Source organism: Triturus cristatus, chromosome 7 (genome assembly GCF_964204655.1).
Source record: "Triturus cristatus chromosome 7, aTriCri1.1, whole genome shotgun sequence".
Taxonomy (NCBI): Eukaryota; Metazoa; Chordata; class Amphibia; order Caudata; family Salamandridae; genus Triturus; species Triturus cristatus.
In genome coordinates, this window is record NC_140590.1 from 1,731,223,851 (window position 1) to 1,731,242,284 (window position 18,434).

At 46.6% G+C, this 18,434-nt stretch overlaps 1 protein-coding gene across 1 annotated transcript in view; it reads right to left on the minus strand.

Annotated features, from left to right (window-relative positions):
- Positions 1-2,972: 2,972 nt before the first annotated feature.
- LOC146812921 (C-type lectin domain family 2 member B-like) overlaps positions 2,973-18,434 on the minus strand; it is a 131,868-nt gene continuing 116,406 nt past the window's right edge. Inside the window, exons 4-5 of the mRNA XM_085619977.1 lie at positions 14,840-14,943; positions 2,973-4,666 (exon numbers count right to left, since the gene is read on the minus strand). Coding sequence (XP_085476103.1) covers positions 4,537-4,666; positions 14,840-14,943 — 234 coding nt within the window. The 3' untranslated portion in view covers positions 2,973-4,536. The remainder of the gene's footprint in view (positions 4,667-14,839; positions 14,944-18,434) is intronic.

The window sequence follows — 18,434 nt, forward strand, 5'->3', positions numbered from 1 at the left end:
CCTCACTGGGCTCTGCGACTCCCTGACAGACTTCTTCCACAACAAGATCTCCACCATCTACAGAAACTTCAATCCCAAAGAAATGCCCTCCTCAGCCAGTTTTAACCTACGAATGAAGAACACGACCACACGTTCACCACTTGAGACCAGCTCACCACGCAAGACACCACAGTCGTCATGACCTCCATCCACTCAGGGGCACCCAATGATCCATGTCCCCACCACATCTTCAACCTCGGGAGCAAGACAATCAGCAGTGAGCTCCATCCTCAACACATCGATCTTCACGGGCACTTTCCCTGAAGAATGGAAGCATGCAGAGGTCAAGCCCCTACTCAAGAAACCATCTGTTGACCGCAATGATCTCAAGAACTACCATCCCATCTCCCTACTCCTCTTCCCAGCCACAGTCCTCAAGGCCATCAACCACCAACTTACAGAACAGTTGGAGAGCCATGACCTTCTGGACTCGTACCAATGTAGATTTCACACCAACCATAGCACCAAAACTACCCTGACTGCAGCCACAGTACAACAAATCGATCCTAGACCAAGGCAAAACAGCAGCCCTGATCCTCCTTCACCTCTCAGCAGCGTTTGACACAGTATCACACCACACCCTGATCAGAAGCCTCCACAACATCTCAACCCAAGGAGACACCCTCAAATGGATTGCCTCCTTCCTCACAGGCAGAACACAGGGAGCCTGTCTTCCGCCCTTCACCTCTGTAATGTAATGTAAAGTATACTTCTGAAGCGCATTGCAACCCATCGGGCATCCTGATGCTAAAGAGATGGAAAAGACACCTATGACAGAAGCAAGTAGGCATTAAACTCTGGGAAAGAGGCAGGTTTTTATTTGTTTACGAAATAGTAAAAGATCTTTCATCTGTCGCAGCTCCGTGGGCAGCTTATTCCAGAGTCTTGCAGCAGCAACACTGAAAGCTTGCCCATCCAGCTTAGCTCTTCTAACCAAAGGTACTTTCTCCCAATTAGCTGAGGAGGACCGAAGGCAGCGGGTGGGGACATACCAGCAACATTTGTTCTGCAATGGTATAGGCCCCAGACCGTGCAGTGCCTTGAAGATAACACAGAGGGATTTGAAGTGAATCCTCTGCAATATAGGGAGCCAATGCAGCTCAGCGAGGGCCTGAGAGGAGGATGATTGGTGAGGACGCATCAAAGCCAACTAGGCTGCCATATTCAGAATTCTCTGTAGTCTCCCAATTAAATACTTGGGAGACTCTAGCAGCAAAGAACTGCAATAGTCCAACCTGCTCAAAATCACGCTCCTTACTACCAAGGGGTGTGTATGTGCGGGGAGCAGGAGGAGGATTTTCCTCAGGATCCTGATAAGGGAGAAGCAACTCCCCACGGTCTTATTAACGGGAGTTTCCAAGGTCAGCTTCTCATTAAAACAAACTCTGAAATTGCGACCCGACTTGGATGATACCAATGGGGGATCAGCAGGAATACGCCAGAAGTCGGCTGGGAGGGGGTAGGGCACTCTACCAACCTCAATACAGAGGATTTCTGTTTTATCTGCATTAAATTGCAGAGAGTTGTTTCTTAGCCAGTGAACCACATTCTGCATACAGTCATGGAAGTTCTCCAATGTGGATGACTGTTTTCCCTCCAGAGATAGAATCAGCTGGGTGTCATCCGCGTAGTTTACCAGGCCTATGCCGCAGGATTTAATGACATCCACCAGGGGACGCATATTGACGTTAAATAGAATGAGACTTATTGCAGAGCCCTGCGGCACACCATGGTGGATCTTGGTAAACTTGGACTGAAAAGGGGGGAAGAGCCACCGCCTGACATCTATCAGATAGATAGGAATGGAGCCATTTCTGTGCCTGGCCAACTATTCCCACTCCTTCCAATCATTCCAGGGGAATGTTGTGATTGACTGTGTCAAATGCGGCAGACAGGTCTAGCAGGATCAAGATGACATGTTGACCCTTGTCTGCACGCAAACGAAGATCGTCCAACCCAGTCAACAAGGCAGTCTCCATCCCATGTCCCGGGTGGAATCTGAACAGAACGTCATCCAGTAAATCATTTGTCTCCAGAAACTGGGAGAGTGCCCTGCTCACTAGGCGCTCAATGATCTTCACTGGATATGGCAGGAGTGAGAGAGGCCTGTAATTCTTAAGGCATGCTGGGTCAAGTGAAGGTTTTTTCAATAAGGGGGAGAAAACCGCTTGCTTCCAACAGGAGGGGACAACCCCACTACAAAAACAACAATTGATGGTCAGAATGCAGAACAATGTCATACATTCACCCCAGTACAGAGATCTGGGCCTAAATCCATCGTTTTATTGCTCACCATGCCATTCCAGTTTGAACCCAGCCATATGCAAATCAGCCTTGACCCTGTGCCCCATGGGAACAGTCCAGCCCGAACTGCCAAGCCAGGTCCTCCCTGGACTGGAAACAAGCATCCTAGGACCAGTTTCGGGCTTTCAGCCCTCGTCAGCCAGGATAGCCTGATTCCAGTGGCATGGAGAGCAAGGGACTCACGTCTGAGCATACCCTTCCCACTCGGGGTGACAAATGCAAAAACAACAATTGATGGACAGAATGCAGAACAATGTCATACATTCACCCCAGTACAGAGATCTGGGCCTAAATCCATCGTTTTTTTGCTCACCATGCCATTCCAGTTTGAACCCAGCCATATGCAAATCAGCCTTGACCCTGTGCCCCACGGGAACAGTCCAGCCCGAACTGCCAAGCCAGGTCCTCCCTGGACTGGAAACAAGCATCCTAGGACCAGTTTCGGGCTTTCAGCCCTCGTCAGCCAGGATAGCCTGATTCCAGTGGCATGGAGAGCAAGGGACTCACGTCTGAGCATACCCTTCCCACTCGGGGTGACAAATGCAAAAACAACAATTGATGGACAGAATGCAGAACAATGTCATACATTCACCCCAGTACAGAGATCTGGGCCTAAATCCATCGTTTTTTTGCTCACCATGCCATTCCAGTTTGAACCCAGCCATATGCAAATCAGCCTTGACCCTGTGCCCCATGGGAACAGTCCAGCCCGAACTGCCAAGCCAGGTCCTCCCTGGACTGGAAACAAGCATCCTAGGACCAGTTTCGGGCTTTCAGCCCTCGTCAGCCAGGATAGCCTGATTCCAGTGGCATGGAGAGCAAGGGACTCACGTCTGAGCATACCCTTCCCACTCGGGGTGACAAATGCAAAAACAACAATTGATGGACAGAATGCAGAACAATGTCATACATTCACCCCAGTACAGAGATCTGGGCCTAAATCCATCGTTTTTTTGCTCACCCCACTACACCTAAGAAGAACATCTGCTGCTACCTCCCAAGGCTGAGCCCTCAACTCGACCCTGTTCAACACCAACATAACCTCCCTGGCCAACATCGTAAGATCACATGGACTCAACATAATATCCTACGCAGAAGATACACAGTTCATCATCTCCTCATCAGAAGACCCCACCACGACACTGACAAACTTCCGCATGAGCATGACGAATGTCGCCGAATGGATGAGGAACAACAGCCTACAACAACACAGAAGTGCAGAACTTTGGAAACACCTCTCCATGGAATGACACCTGGTGGCACCCCAAACTAAGACTCACACCAACACAGACTGACCACCCCGCACCGTCTGTTTCATTCTGGACAGCAAGCTCACCATGAAATAGCAAAGCAATGCTTTCTCATCTGCCCAATTTCTCACCCTTCGCAAGATCTTCAAATGGCTCCCCATCGATACCAGATGCACAGTCACACAGGCCCTGGTCACCAGCCAACTGGACTACGGCAACACTCTATACAGGAAATAACCTCGCACCTCCTCAATAGACTGCAGACGATTCAGAACACAGCAGCCAGACTTATTTTAGACCTCCCCAAGCGGACCCACATCACCCCCTCACCTCAGGAAGCTCCACTGGCTCCACATTCACAAGAGATGCCAGTTCAATGTGCTGACCCATGCCTTCAGAGCCCTCCACAAATAAGGATCAGAATACATCAACCACTGACTAAACTCCCACCATCCCTCCAGACACATGTGCTCCGCCTCTCTTTGCCTCTCCCACACCCCCTGCATCCACTGCAACAGTGGAAGACGTTCCTTCTCATACCTCGTGGACAAGTCCTGGGACAACCTTCCTCTTCACCTATGGACCTCATCCGCTCTACTGGAATTCAGAAAAGGATTAAAGACCTGGTTGCTCAACTAACCCTCTGCTGCAGCACTCTCCGAGCCTGGATACTCTTACGGGTGATAAGCCATGCTCTACAAATCCAGACTGATGATTTGTTTTTTGTTGAAGTGGAGAACAGTTTCCTGTGGGACATAAAACGGCCAAACCTATTTTTGACACGTTTTCTCTTTAAATTACCCTCCCCATGAATGGATCTCTAAAAAATGTAAAATGCCCAAATAAACCTGCTCACTAACAACTCTTCGGTTAGGGTAAGAAAGGCAGATGAGTCGCTTGATGTGCCTCGTAGCTTCTCTAGGTGACCCTAAACATTACACAATTAATCTTTAGGCTTTCTTTCACGTATGGGCACTTTGTTGCAAATCCAGTTCCGCGTGTTGTAAATTTCTCCACTTTTGACTTTGCGATTATCGAGGTAAGCATAATCCGAGGAATCCTCTACCGGAAACCTGTAACAAAAATACACCGTTAGGACTGTGGAAGAAGTTAACACTGGTACTGATGATATACAACTAAAGGCACAAGAGCAGCTTTAATCTTTAAAACATAATAGGGAAACAAGCGAGATAATCTAGGTATGGGATGCAGGCTGGGGATCTCAGTCAAGGATAGGTGGGTTTTTTTCAAAACGGACGTGACAATTTGGTTTCCAAAGAGGTCTGTTCTCAGGCTGGTGCTTCTTAAAGCTTTTCTAAGCAGTGTTGCACATCAGTTGGCAAGTATGAAGTGTTTAAAGAGAGAGTAAAAAGCCCTGCCATGGTGGTTATCTATAAAAAAAACCTATGTAAATAAGTTCAATTGTGGTTCACTGTGTAAAGCTCTTATCTCGAGCTCCTTAAAAACTGTTATGGACCGGACCTTGTAGTTTATACATTGGGCACTTCTGACGTAAACATTGTGACAAAGCCTTTGGAAGAGCAAACCTATGTCTAGGACTCAGAAGGAAACTTGCAAAAATAGTTGCTATTTCACTGTACATGCAATTAGCAAGCATGCATGCTAAAATGGCTAATGCCTGTCCTGTGTCAATCTCCAATTCAGGTGTGGTGCAGGAGAGGAACAGGGCTCAGCTGGCAGGATTCACTTACTAGAATATCATACCACTCAGTGGAATTGAAGTTCATGGTGCCCCATAAAAGTGCAGTCTCGCCCCCTTCTTTCACCGAATGCCACATTGGTTTTGAAGACCTGGCAGAGGTTGGGGGAAAGTTCCCAAAGGGGGTCAGAGGGGTATAAATGGAGCAAAATCACACATCTTGGAACCCACCCATACCTGCCTGGAGTGTGGGGGGGGGCAAGGATGGTGACAAGTGGGAAAATGCACCACTTAACCATCAACACAAGATAGGGACCCAGTAAGACTTGGCCAGAATTAAGGCGGAGGGATACCAAGTCCAGAAGACCGATTCCAGCCAGTAACATACACCTAAATCTAGCCATTGAAACTTTTAGTCCTCGAATTGAAAATAACCATGCGGATTTAGGATTACCTGGTCTCTTTTCGCATGATCATCTTCAATTCCAGGAACTTTTCTGATCCCTTGTTTCACTTGTAATGAGCATGTGGTAAATGGGAATGGAAGGCCAATGTGGGTTGCAGGTGTGGCAATGGGTAGGGGGATGGAGGGGCGAGTGGTGACTGCATATTGCTTGGGGGGTGTGTTACATCCACACTGAGGTGTGGGCTGGCGAGAGGAGGGCTCAGCCCTTTCTGGAGGTCCCTGGGGTTTTATCGGGTGCAGGCCTATACCTGATAAAACAAGGCAAAGGGTTTCCATGCCCTGTCGTCATATGTGCAGAAGCACAGGCTCACTTGTGATCAGCTGGAGACGGATGAACCAAGTGCTATCCCTACGGAGTATTATTCTGTCTGAGCTGGGGTAGAATGGTATGTGCCTTTCTACTCCAGATCACCTCCATCTGCTGAGCTATTATAGTTTTAGAAAGGTCTTAAAACCTGCCTTTTATGGTCAAGCCTAGAACAAGCGTGCATGTGCTGCTCTGCGAAGCATGCTGTAATCCCTCTGGGCTTTTGAAAACGCCCACCACGTTTTCATTGGTTGCTTAATCTGCCTATAAAAATTCCATGACTTTCGTTGGTGGATATTGTACATATGTCCCGCCTTGTGGGTGTTTAGTTAACACCTTGGCGACTGGCCTTGCTACGGGGATCCTTTGACTGGTGGCCATATGTGTAGTTACAGCGCACTCCTTTTTTAAAATTTACTTAGCCTTTGTTGCAATGCTATTACAATTTCTCTAATCTCACCATAGCAGTCCCATTTGAGCCACTGATCGGAGTCCCGGTTGGTGACTGTTAGACTTGGCTTCTTTTGGCATGTTTCCCCTGAGATTTTGCTTTCTGACCTCCCGGTTTTGACTGTTTTTGCTGGCGTAGTGTTTCTACACACTTTTCGCACCGCTGATCAGTGGTAAAGTGCAAGTTCTCCTGTGGTAAATTGTGTTATGGATTGGTGTTTCCATGATTGGGGATTTGATTTACTTGTTAGTCCCTAGTAAAGTGCACTGAGTATGCCAAGGCCTGTGAATCAAACGCTACTCGTGGACCTGCAGCACTGATTGTGCCACCCACTTGAATAGCCCTGAAAAGGTAACTCAGGCCCGCAATTGCGGAGTGTGCGCGCAGTTCGTTTTTTCTATTGCAAGGCTACCCGTTCCCCATAGGACAGGATGGGGAGTTTGTTTATAACATCTCAAACATAACTGGCCCGGGGAATTAGGTAGGAAAATAAAGATTGGTATGCCTGAAGTCAGAATCTAAGAGGCATCTTTTAGTGAAGGTGATTTTTAAATTCTGTGTTTGAAAATACCACTTTTAGAAAGTAGGTATTTTCTTGATCAGTCATCCCGTGTGCCTCTGCTGGAATGTGGATTGGCTGTCTGGGTTTTGGATGACAGAAGGCTGGGGAGCGGGAGTGGCTCCAGATAGTCTAGGTGAGTCAGGAAAGAGCTGACTAGACCTGGGCTGCAATTGGGGAAGGGGGAGGAGTTTTCCTTGCACCTCAAAGGGCCTGGTCTGCCTCTGACCATGCAGTCTCCACCTCCTGCCAGGAAGTCACACCAGAGAAAGCAGAACTGTCTCTGGCTGGGCACAGACACACTCTGCCCAAGACATCAAAGGATTTTGGGATATAAATATTGGGGCCCAGACCCCTGACTTTTAGAACTCTTTTGGATCAAGAAGACTGGCAAGAAGTTGAAGAAGAAGAAGCTGTGAGGAGGAACTACCACTTTGCTGTGTGCTTTGCTGTGTTGGTCTGCAGTGGCTGGTTCTTTCTCGGGCAGTGAAAGGATTGGACTGAACTTTCTGCAATCTACTTTGTAGGTTTCTCCGAGGGCTTGAGGCAGAGCTTGCCCCCTGTTCAAGAAGTCTCAGGAACAGCAAAGACTTCAAGGTCTTCTGCCCTCAGCACTGGGATATGTGTTTTGTGCTGCAACAGGAAAAAAGCAACCTGTCTACGTCTATGACTCCACTGCAGACTCCGTGTCCTGAAGGCACTGCAGAGGGCACCGCCGCAACGCGACCCTGGTCTCACCGATGATGCCTGCTGACGCCACCACTGAGCCGCTGCTCGCACCGCGACCTGTGGGCACCGCACTCAGCACCGCCTCGCTTCACGACGACGCCTTGGTATCCCCGACGACGCCGCTCCACGCCAAAGTCTACGCCGCTGCTTGCAGCTTGGTTCGAGGGCGCCGCTCGTAAAGTTACACGAAGCACCGCCCCATCCTGCACTGCAGCCTTGGCCTACCAACGCCATCGATTACAGTTCAGCAGCCGATGACGGCGCTTTAGCCATGACGACGACGCTGCTTGCACTGTGACCTGCCAGCACCGCGACGAGCACTGCCTGCACCTCACACCGTGACCCTGGTCTCACCGACTACGTCATATGACACCACCACCGAGCCACTGCTCGCACCGCGACCTGAGGGCACCGCACACTTCACTTCGCACTGCAGCACCCGACGCCTGCCAGCGCTCCTGACTCCAACAGAGAGGAGATTGATCTGCAATGCGTGGGACTTCGAGGGCCCCGATGACTCCTGCACCGACCTCCGGAACCGACACCTGCGGACGCCGTGCTTTCGGAAGCTCAACGAGAGGTCGCCGATGCCCTGCATTTCTAAAAGGTACTGTTTGCCGGTCTTTCCGACACCGTAGCTGGCCCGCGACACCACGGTCAGCCAGAACTGTTTGGATTTGTTTGCTTGCTACGCCGTGATAGCCCCAGACGGAGCTATCGCCATCAAGGAACTGTTTTTCAAGCATATTTTGATAACCGAAGATTTTTAAGTACTGTATTGTGGATTTTTATTGTTTTTGGTCTTGTCTTAAATATATAAAAATATTGGTTATGTTTCTGAACTAGTGTGGTGTCCTTTTGTAGTGCGTACACTTGATTACTGTTGGTTATGTGCAAATGCTTTACACACTGCCTCTAAGATAAGCCTGACTGCTCATGCCAAGCTACCAAGGGGGTGAGCAGGGGTTATTTTAGGAGTGTAACTCCCTTATCCTGACTAGAGTGGTGGTTTTTGTCTGGCTTTGGCACATGCCATAGCCTACCAAAAATCCAATTTGTAACAGTTACAAAGAAATAATATTAGGCAAACTCACTTCTCTGCACATGCCCTTCCACCCACCCCTGTTGTTCTCTTGCACCGTGGTCTTCCCTGTGACCCCTGAGCTCCAGGATGCTGTGTTTATGTGTTGCCCTCTCTCCCCCATGTGGTAAATAAATGTAAATGCCAGCATTTGTGAAGCGCACGGCTACCTCCGGAGAGGTGTCCAGGCTCTGGGGTTCGTCGGGAATATTAAGCAAGCTATTGCCCAGAGTCACATGGTGCTGGGTAACTTGCCGCCGGAGCCGGGGATCGAACCGTGAACCCTGTTGGCCGGAGTCAGGCACCCTGGCTGCTGCGCCACACCTCTGGTTCTCTGTCCCCTATCGCACATCTGCTTTCTCTACTCAAGAAGAGATAAGAAATGCATGTACAGAAATGCCTAGTGCAGCACAAGTCCATTTTCAACCAATAGTAGCTTAAAACGGATGCCGTTCTCTGCGTTCAAAATAAGAACCAGTCAGGGTGGTGTCATGAAAGGAGGGGCATGGCTATTATCAATGCACGGAGTCTGTTTTGGGTGTTTCCCTGCAATGGACTGCGACGGGCACTTGCAAATCGGAACTTTAGACTCAATCCTACTTACTCTGGACATTAAATCCTCCCTGATACTTCAGTACCCATGATACATTTATTTTGCAAACCCACACACTTACAGATATGACGAAAAGAAACACTATCAAAGAAACATGTATTTCACTCAGAGTCGCATACACTTCTATTGAGCATCACAACCAATAAGAAATGTAAAGTTATTTTTTTAGCCAATCACCAGCCAAGGTAAATCTGGGCTCTCAGTCAAATAGCTAACCGAGCTGAGTCAGCCAATCCCACAATGCATAGCTTATCTAAGCAATGAAAAATCACAACACTCCTCCAACTAGAGGCAATGTCCATTTTTGCTTGTTTGGCTGTGTGCGTTCCAGTCTCTGGTGCCATCTGCTTTATTTAATGGACAAGTGCCGCCTGTTAAAATTGCAACAAAGGCATAGCTGCCAAGGTTTCAGATTGCGATGTGTGACATTTTCATAATTTTAGTGTAATAATGAGTGACATTTCAAAGATAACGAGTGACACTTTCTCGCGAGCAAAATCAAGCAAAGAAGATGAAGGAAATATACAAATATTAGAAATGACTACCCACTGAGCAACAAAAAGCTCTAATTGTATCTTAAAATTGCCTCAAGGCACCAGAAATGGATGGACACTAACGGGACACAGACCGCATGACAGCAGTGCTCAGCAACAGAAGACAGGCCCTATAGGTGCTCAGAACATAATCTCAGCCCCACCATGCAGATTATGCAAAATTGGTAAGGAGTACACCAGGTTGACTGGTGATGGCAGCTGGTCGGAGCAATTGCCGCTGGAGGAAGTATTTGTATTTTGTATTTATTTCTTATTAAGCGCAGCGGTCACCCGAAAGGGTATCCTGGCGCTTAGACCTTATCAAGCCATCAGGAAAGATGTAATGTTGCTCTTGGGAACAGGTAGGTCTTAAGATCCCTTTTAAAGGAGAGCAGATCTTGACTACTCCTTAGTGCTAGAGGTAGGGAATTCCATAATGTGGCGGCCGTGTAACTAAAAGCACGGCCACCTATCCTTACTCTAGTAATCCTGGGAATCCTCACCAGGAACGCCGACGAAGATCTCAGAGGTCGGGCAGCTTGATACCAAGAGAAGAGATTCTGAAGTTGAATTGGTCCTAGTCCATGCAGCGCTCTGAAAACAAGGCATGACGCCTTGAAAGCGATCCTCTGCTGCACCGGCAGCCAATGTAGATCAGCTAATGCTGCAGAAGAGGAGGCAGAGCGTGGTCGCGACAGAGCCAATTTCGTGGCCATGTTCTGGATCCTCTGCAACCTTAGGATCAAGGTTTTAGGAGCTCCCAGAAGTAGTGCGTTGCAGTAGTCTAACCTACTGAGAATAGAACTACGCACTACCTCTGCTCTAGCACTTCGAGGGAGTATTGGTAGAATTTTGCGCAGGGCACGAAGCAGGCCCATGCAGGTCGCTGCAGTCTTATTTACTGAGACATCCAACTGTAGACCGGGTTCAAACAGGACTCCTAAATTGCGAGCCGATTCAGCGGCTTCCACAGAGCCCGGGATAGAAGTTGGCCAGAAGTCATCAGGTAGTGCGCGAGGAAGACGATCAGGCGAACAATGGAGAACCTCCATTTTCGACCCATTGAATTGGAGTGAGTTAGCTCGTAACCATTCTGCTGAGGCCGACATACAACGGTGAAAGGTGTCCTTCGAGACCGCCTCAGTACCCTCAAATGAGAATATCAATTGAGTGTCATCGGCATAATTGATGACTGATATGCCGAATGACTTAATTAGGTCTATCAGAGGACGGAGATATAGATTAAACAGGATCGGACTAATCGCCGACCCTTGAGGGACACCATAATTCACCTGTCGTGTGGCTGACCGAAATGGCGGTAATGCCACAGCTTGCTGTCTGTTACAAAGATAAGATGTTAACCAGCTTAGAGCCAGACCGTTTACTCCCACGCTTTGAAGACAATCTAGGAGAACCTCATGGTCCACCGTGTCGAACGCGGCCGACATGTCAAGCAGCACTAAAAAAGCTGACCTATCCCTGTCGACACGCGCTCGTAGATCATCCAACATGGTAACCAATGCGGTCTCAGTACCGTGGGCCGGTCTAAAACCAAATTGGGCTGCATCCAGACAGGAGTTTGTTTCCAGGAAGTTAGACAAGGCTCTCGTGACCCATCTCTCAAGAATTTTTATCACAAAAGGTAAAAGTGAGATGGGTCTATAGTTGACCGAGCATAAAGGATCTAGAGAAGCCTTTTTAGTGATGGAGTTACTACTGCCAACTTCCAACTATCAGGAACTATCGCTGTCATCAGTGACTGACAGCAGATGGAGTGGAGTGGAGGAAACAACTCATCTTGAAATGCCTTCCAGATCTTATGAGGCATTGGGTCAAGTGGTGAACCTGAGGATACTCCATTGGCCAAAACACATAATTCCTCTAACGAGAGAATAGGGAAACGAGGCAACTGAGGGGAGTCTACCTTGTTGTTATCCCATACAGGCGCCAAACTGCAAGGGGATTCCACGGAGAGAGGAGGAGACAGCACCGGCTGTCCGGGCACTGAAAGTCCATTCAGAATGGTCCTAATTTTCTCCTCAAACGCAAGGGCCAGAGAATCACACAGATCTTGAGAAGCCGGAATGGCTGGGACTGTACAGGACGGATTAGATAAGTTGTTAACCAACTTGAATAGGGTCTGCGATTTATTGGTGGCCTTCCCCAAGGTATCTTCTAAGAACTTTGCCTTAGCACTTCTTAGCTGGGTCTTATATACCTGCAGGGCCACTTTATATGCTACCCTATCCAACTCCTTATATCCTCTCCTCCAAGTACGCTCAGCCTGTTTACAGCGGTTCTTGTGCTGTCTAAGATCGTCATTAAACCAAGCATTATCTCCTCTAGGTCTATCCCTCACCCTCCGCAAAGGGGCCAACTCATCTAGAGATGTCAAAATTTGCTGACAGAGGGCAGCATAGCTCTTGTCCACACTATCCTCCACCAAAAAACCCCTAGGCAATAGAGTAGGGCGGATCGGCTCCCTAAGAAGGCGAGCCCATTGACGATTAAGCTTAAAGCCACTTGAATTATTTGTTTTTAACGGAGCAGGCAAAGCAATGGTAATATTAATCAATGAATGATCTGTCCAACACTGATCCAAGACTTCTTTTACTACGACCAACTCCCTCTCGGCGAATATCAGGTCTAACGTGTGCCCCTTAATATGGGTGGGTACCAGAACCAGCTGTGTAAGTTGAATGTTATTACACGCTTGGCAGAGTTCCCTATAGGCCAGATCTTGAGGGCCAGAGGGCCAGAGGTTAAAATCTCCCAATACTAAAAATTTAGCATGGGAATTTGAGAGGTTGTAGATCAAATCGACCAGTGACTGAAGGGCTGTTGTAGCCGAGGAGGGAGGTCTATAGCATAGAAGCCCTGCAATCAAAGTACCGCCCTGGGCCATGATAGAAAAGCCCATGAGCTCAAAACCTGACACCTCTTTTACTTGCAATTCCACAAGAGAGATTGAGTCTTTAAAAATGCAACCTACTCCACCCCCCCTACCAGAGGTTCGAGGAGTGTGTCTTATAAGGTAGCCCGGTGGGCAAGCCCACCCGAGTTCCAACCCACATTCCGCCGATGCCCATGTTTCAGTCACGAATAGTATATCCAAATGTAAGGATTCTATTAAGAGAGCAATCTCAGCATGGTGCTTAACGAGGGAACGAACATTCAGTAAGCCACAAGAAAGGGTCCTATGAGAAGATGGACACAGCCGATAATGATCATCAGCCGCCGTAAGGCACGATGAGGTATTGCAATTGTCACGATTATCTACCAGGTGAAAGGCAGCGGGCACACCGGGAGCCCCCGGGACGCGAACGGGCGCAAACGGGCTTACCTCTGGCGCGTCTACGGCGCGTCCGCTGCGCGCATCCGCTGCGCGCCTGCTCACCCATGTCTATTTATGGTATAACGCCGCGCGGGCTTCCGGCTACTAGAGCCTCTAGACCCGACCAAGAAGGCGCTTACGAGTGGCCCAAGAGTCAGCACCCACCCAAGATGGCGGACGGAGCACCACGACCCCACTACCTAAATCCCGCAGAATGCGAGTGAGGACACGATTTATAGTGCAAGTAAGCCTAAACTGTGCCCCTGCTTGTTGTACTAACAACGCCAGATAGTTAGAAAAAATAGCAGCGCGATTACATACAGCGCGATTTAAAAATAGTATGCCCAGAAGTATACTAAGTAACAGGATGTTATTGAACTGTGTGAGGGAGAGCCCTGTGATTACTCTGCGGTGCGGTGTCTCTCCCTGCACAGAGAAACTGGATCTCACCAGCCAGTTAACTCTTTTTCTGTAGTTTCAGTAAATTGTTTAAGTTAGGGGGTGGGTGCTCTGGTTTCTGGATGGTATGGGCATAGCAGACAGGTTCAGTTCTTTCCCATGTGTGACATTTATAGGCTTTCAGGGTATTTATGAGTAACATTTCACTGGTTTATGTTTAACACTTTGTAACGAATTAAAGAAAGCGATCAATAGTTTTTTTTCTTGCAATTTTCCTTTTTTCATAACTTCTTGTAACCAGCCCTTCTCATAGCCCATTGCCTGCAGTGCTGAGTAAGAACCCTTTTGACATGGTTGGGGTGTCAAATCTTGGGCCAATCAATCCAATTGCCATCCCTAAGAAATGGCCAAAGGTTGGAATGAGTGGAAGTGGCCTCAGCTCTACTAGTGTAATAATATGCATACGAGTTGCCCTGGTCAAAGGGCGGAGGTTAGTGGGAGGGTTGCTTTCCTGCACAAGGCCCCCCAGTCGCTTTTCATTTTGCATTGGCGCATAATGAATACATTTTGAAAAAAATACAGCAAACTTTAATCCACAATCGTTGCTGTTGGAAATTCAGGAGCCAATTTAGAGTCATGCAGGGTGCACAATTAGGAGATGTGTGTGCACTTGTACTTGGTAATGTACTTGTGTTTCCATACACACATTCAGCTTGAAGAAAGCAGGTGGAATTTGTGTGTTGAAAAAGATCTGGAATGGGGAATCATGTTCCGGAAAGGATCGGTAAATCTTGGATGTGTGTGTTATTCTCCACTCTGACCCCAAAACACAGGTGCACAGATAAGAATACTGTCCAAACAATGATTTTGGACTCTGCATTCCCATTGCTCTGTAACATGCAACTTGTAACAGGATCTTGAATATTTTGTGTGGGTTGTTCACTCCAAACTGTGGCTTATCGAACAAAGGAAAGCCATTATTTTCAGTCTCTCCATAGCCCTACAAGGGAACGGTTTGTGCAACTCTTTGGGTTCGGATTAGATTCTCAATATGCTATTTGAGTTGGATAATTAAAATCTTGAGAGTAAGCAAAGCAAAAGAGTGTGGACTTGCCAGTTATTGAATCCAGTGCCATTGATCCATTTCCATTGCTGATCAGACTCCCTCCAGAGTCCAATCCAGTGATCGAGATCCCTTATGTAGCGCACCATGAAGTCCTACAAACGACAAAAAAAGGGACCGAAATAGCACAGAATACAGTCATTAAATAGAATTACAGATGGACAAAGACCATTCCAAAATTAATTACAAATAACAGAGTACTGCAGTGAACAGATTCCGGTTAGCAAATATTGAGACTCAGACTGCTGCGGTGTACCAAAAAGGCTGCAATTTGATTGCCTCCTTGCCAGACAATAGCTACCCAAGAGATTAATAGCTGGTACCTGAGATAAGTCTCATTACAGTGAGATTCTACATTACGTCCATATCCAATAACAGCAGCCTTTGAAGATCAAAGAGTGGCAATAAAGAACTAGAATGTTTACCTAGCTCCACAAAGGTGCCTGCACTGGGGGACATGCTACAGAAGGCAGCTTTACAACATTCACCTTCCTGTGCAGAAGACCGACTATGGACATGAAATGCTTCTTATATATGTGGAGCAGTGCCATCTTTCGAGTTGTGGGGGCCCAGGGAAAACATTCTGGGGGCGCCTGTTAGGAAAAACTTTAAATTTTATTACATAGTTTCTGCTAATTCAAGCATGCATGATGCCAAACAGAGATACATTATGTTAATCTTAACATGAAAAACAGGTGAAATACATCTTGCCTGGGACCTCAACATTTTTTAAGATGGCGGCATAGACAGACAAGTCAGAGGAAAAGACAGGGAGAGAGGATAAGATTGAAAAATAGAACAGGGAGAGGGTAAACAGAGAGAAGATTCACTTTCCCAGGGGGCACCTGGAAGGAGAGGGCCCTGTGCAATTGCCCACTTTGCCCATGCTTTAAAAACGTCTTGGATGCTGGGACAAGTGGCTGAAATAAAGCGGTCCCAAGCATTCCTTTTCAGTTAATTGTAGGAGATAACTACATTAATCAGATTTCAAACATGTGTAGTCTATGACAGTTTTCACTGAATTTGAAAATGAGTGCCTCATCGTTCTGTGTGATTTATAATATTACTTGTTTAAAAATATATTCGAATTAACTCTAAAGCAGTCCCTTATATGGTATCCAGATAAATATTTTATAGACAGCAAATATATATATATATTACCTACTGGTGGTCGCCAGTAGGTAGTTATAGTTAGGACCCTGTTTCCATAGGAAAACCGCAACATTCTATTTGGAATAACTTTGGCGCCGGTCGACGAATCCTCGCGAAATTTTCAAAACTAATGGGGCGCTACGCTCCGCTCCTACCCTGAAAGTCTCGGGGGGATTCGTCAAGCGGGGGCTGAGATAAAAGGGGGGTCCCAAAACGCGTTTTTCCCATGCATTTTTCAATAGGACCTTTAGACACAGCTACAGCCCGAACGGCTGAACAGAGTTCCTTGAAATTTGGCAGAGAGGTAGTCTACAGGTCAAGGAAGTGCCTTTTGTAGGTTTGGTGTAAATCTGTTCAGTAGATTCTGAGAAAATAGCCTTTAAATCAATATATATATCTGAGCCAGCTTACGGTGCGCTTACGGTGCGCTTACCGTACGCGCACGCCGCCGTGCGCGAGCGCGATTCTGATTGGCTGTTAGATCTTACTAAACATTCGAATCGGTCGAAACCAGGAAGCGGCGGCCGCCATTTTCTCTCTCGCAGTCTGAGAGGAGGTTAAAAACCAAAGTCCAAAAACATGTAAAGGGGCTGTTTAGACAGCTCCTAAGCACCTAGCCATGTTGAGGGAGTCCTCAAAGATCCCCCAAGGCCAAAAACGGAATTTTAATTTTTTCGATAATTTCACCGATTACGCTTACCGTACGCGTATGTGAAAAATTAAAATATTACCTTTCACAACGAAGCGCATCATATGTCCTCCATGTGCGCACGGTGCGCGAAGCGCATCGTGCGTACATGGCCCATCTAGCGTAACGTGGGCACGCGGTGCGCGTAGCGCACCGCGTGCCCACCGTGCGTGCACGGCACTAACTGCGTAAAGTGGGCGCGCGGTGCGCGAAGCGCACCGCGTGCTCACTGTGCGCGCATGGTGCGCGAAGCGCACCCTGCGCGCACGGAACGAACTGCGTTAAGTGGGCGCGCACGCCACGAATGGCGTAAAGTAACTTAGCATTTAAAAAACCGTACAAATTCACTGAAAAAACCATAGGTTTCACACACGTTATAGTTAGGAATTAGCATTTAAAAAACCTTGCAAATTCAGTGAAAAAACCATAGGTTTCACACATGTTATAGTTAGCTGGAAATTTTACTGATAAAAAACCAATGAAATTCCCCCGTTATAGTTAGTGCAGGCAACTATAACTCACGTGACCGCAATCTTCTGCTGATGCTAATACTGTATTTAGACACTTATTTGCCCATGTCTTCTTCCATTAAATTTTAGCTATACATATATTACAAAAAAAATTTTTTCATAAAGACACATATGTCATCAGCAGAGGATTGCGGTCACGTGAGTTATAGTTGCCTGCACTAACTATAACGGGGGAATTTCTTTGGTTTTTTATCAGTAAAATTTCCAGCTAACTATAACATGTGTGAAACCTATGGTTTTTTCACTGAATTTGCAAGGTTTTTTAAATGCTAATTCCTAACTATAACGTGTGTGAAACCTATGGTTTTTTCAGTGAATATATATATATATATATATATATATTTTTTTTTACCTTTCAATAGAAATTAATTTGAAACCAGTGCATAGTCATGCGATGAGATACAACTACAGACATGAGGAAATGGGTAAAGGTATAAAGAAAAATCAAAATAAATATCCAAACAGCAACTGCATTGAATGGCCTAGCTACTCATGAGAGCACAATAATATTAATTTTAAAAATGAGACCAGTCTGTAAATAGTTTTCTAAACCTCTCTCTCTCTATATATATATATATATATATATATAATATATATATATATATATATATATATATATATTGGAAGAAAGAGTTTGCCCCTAGGTGGACTTGCACTCGCAAGAAGGCATCCGCTCACCATGCAGGCAGTTTCCCAAGACACAGCCCTCACTCTTCTCTGCCGCTCGACGCGTTTCGGGCTAGCGCCCTTCCTCATGAGCAGCCTGTATTTCAATGACGGCCAACGCAACATTACCAGTACATCCCCTCTTTTATTTCCATCAGACAGCAGTTCATAGCAAAACAAGGCATTATGGGACTGGTAGTGTAAATTACGAGTGCAAGTCCACCTAGGGGCGAACTCTTTCTTCCAATATATATATATATATATATATATATATATATATATATATATATATATATATATATATAAAAAAAATCTTCTCAGATATTTAAATGAAAGATTTAAAAAAAAATGTCAGCCAAAATATTACTTAAATAGAAAGGTTTTAATGAAACAGAACAGAGAGGAGTCGTCTCCGGAGTAAGAGGTTAAGGAGTGTTGCCACTGAAGCTTAATTCATACCATATTTTCTTTTAGAGTGCATGCAGAATCCTTTCACGTTCCAGTTTCAAGATTTGAAGTCTAAGTCTATGAAGTTATGTGTTCACCCATA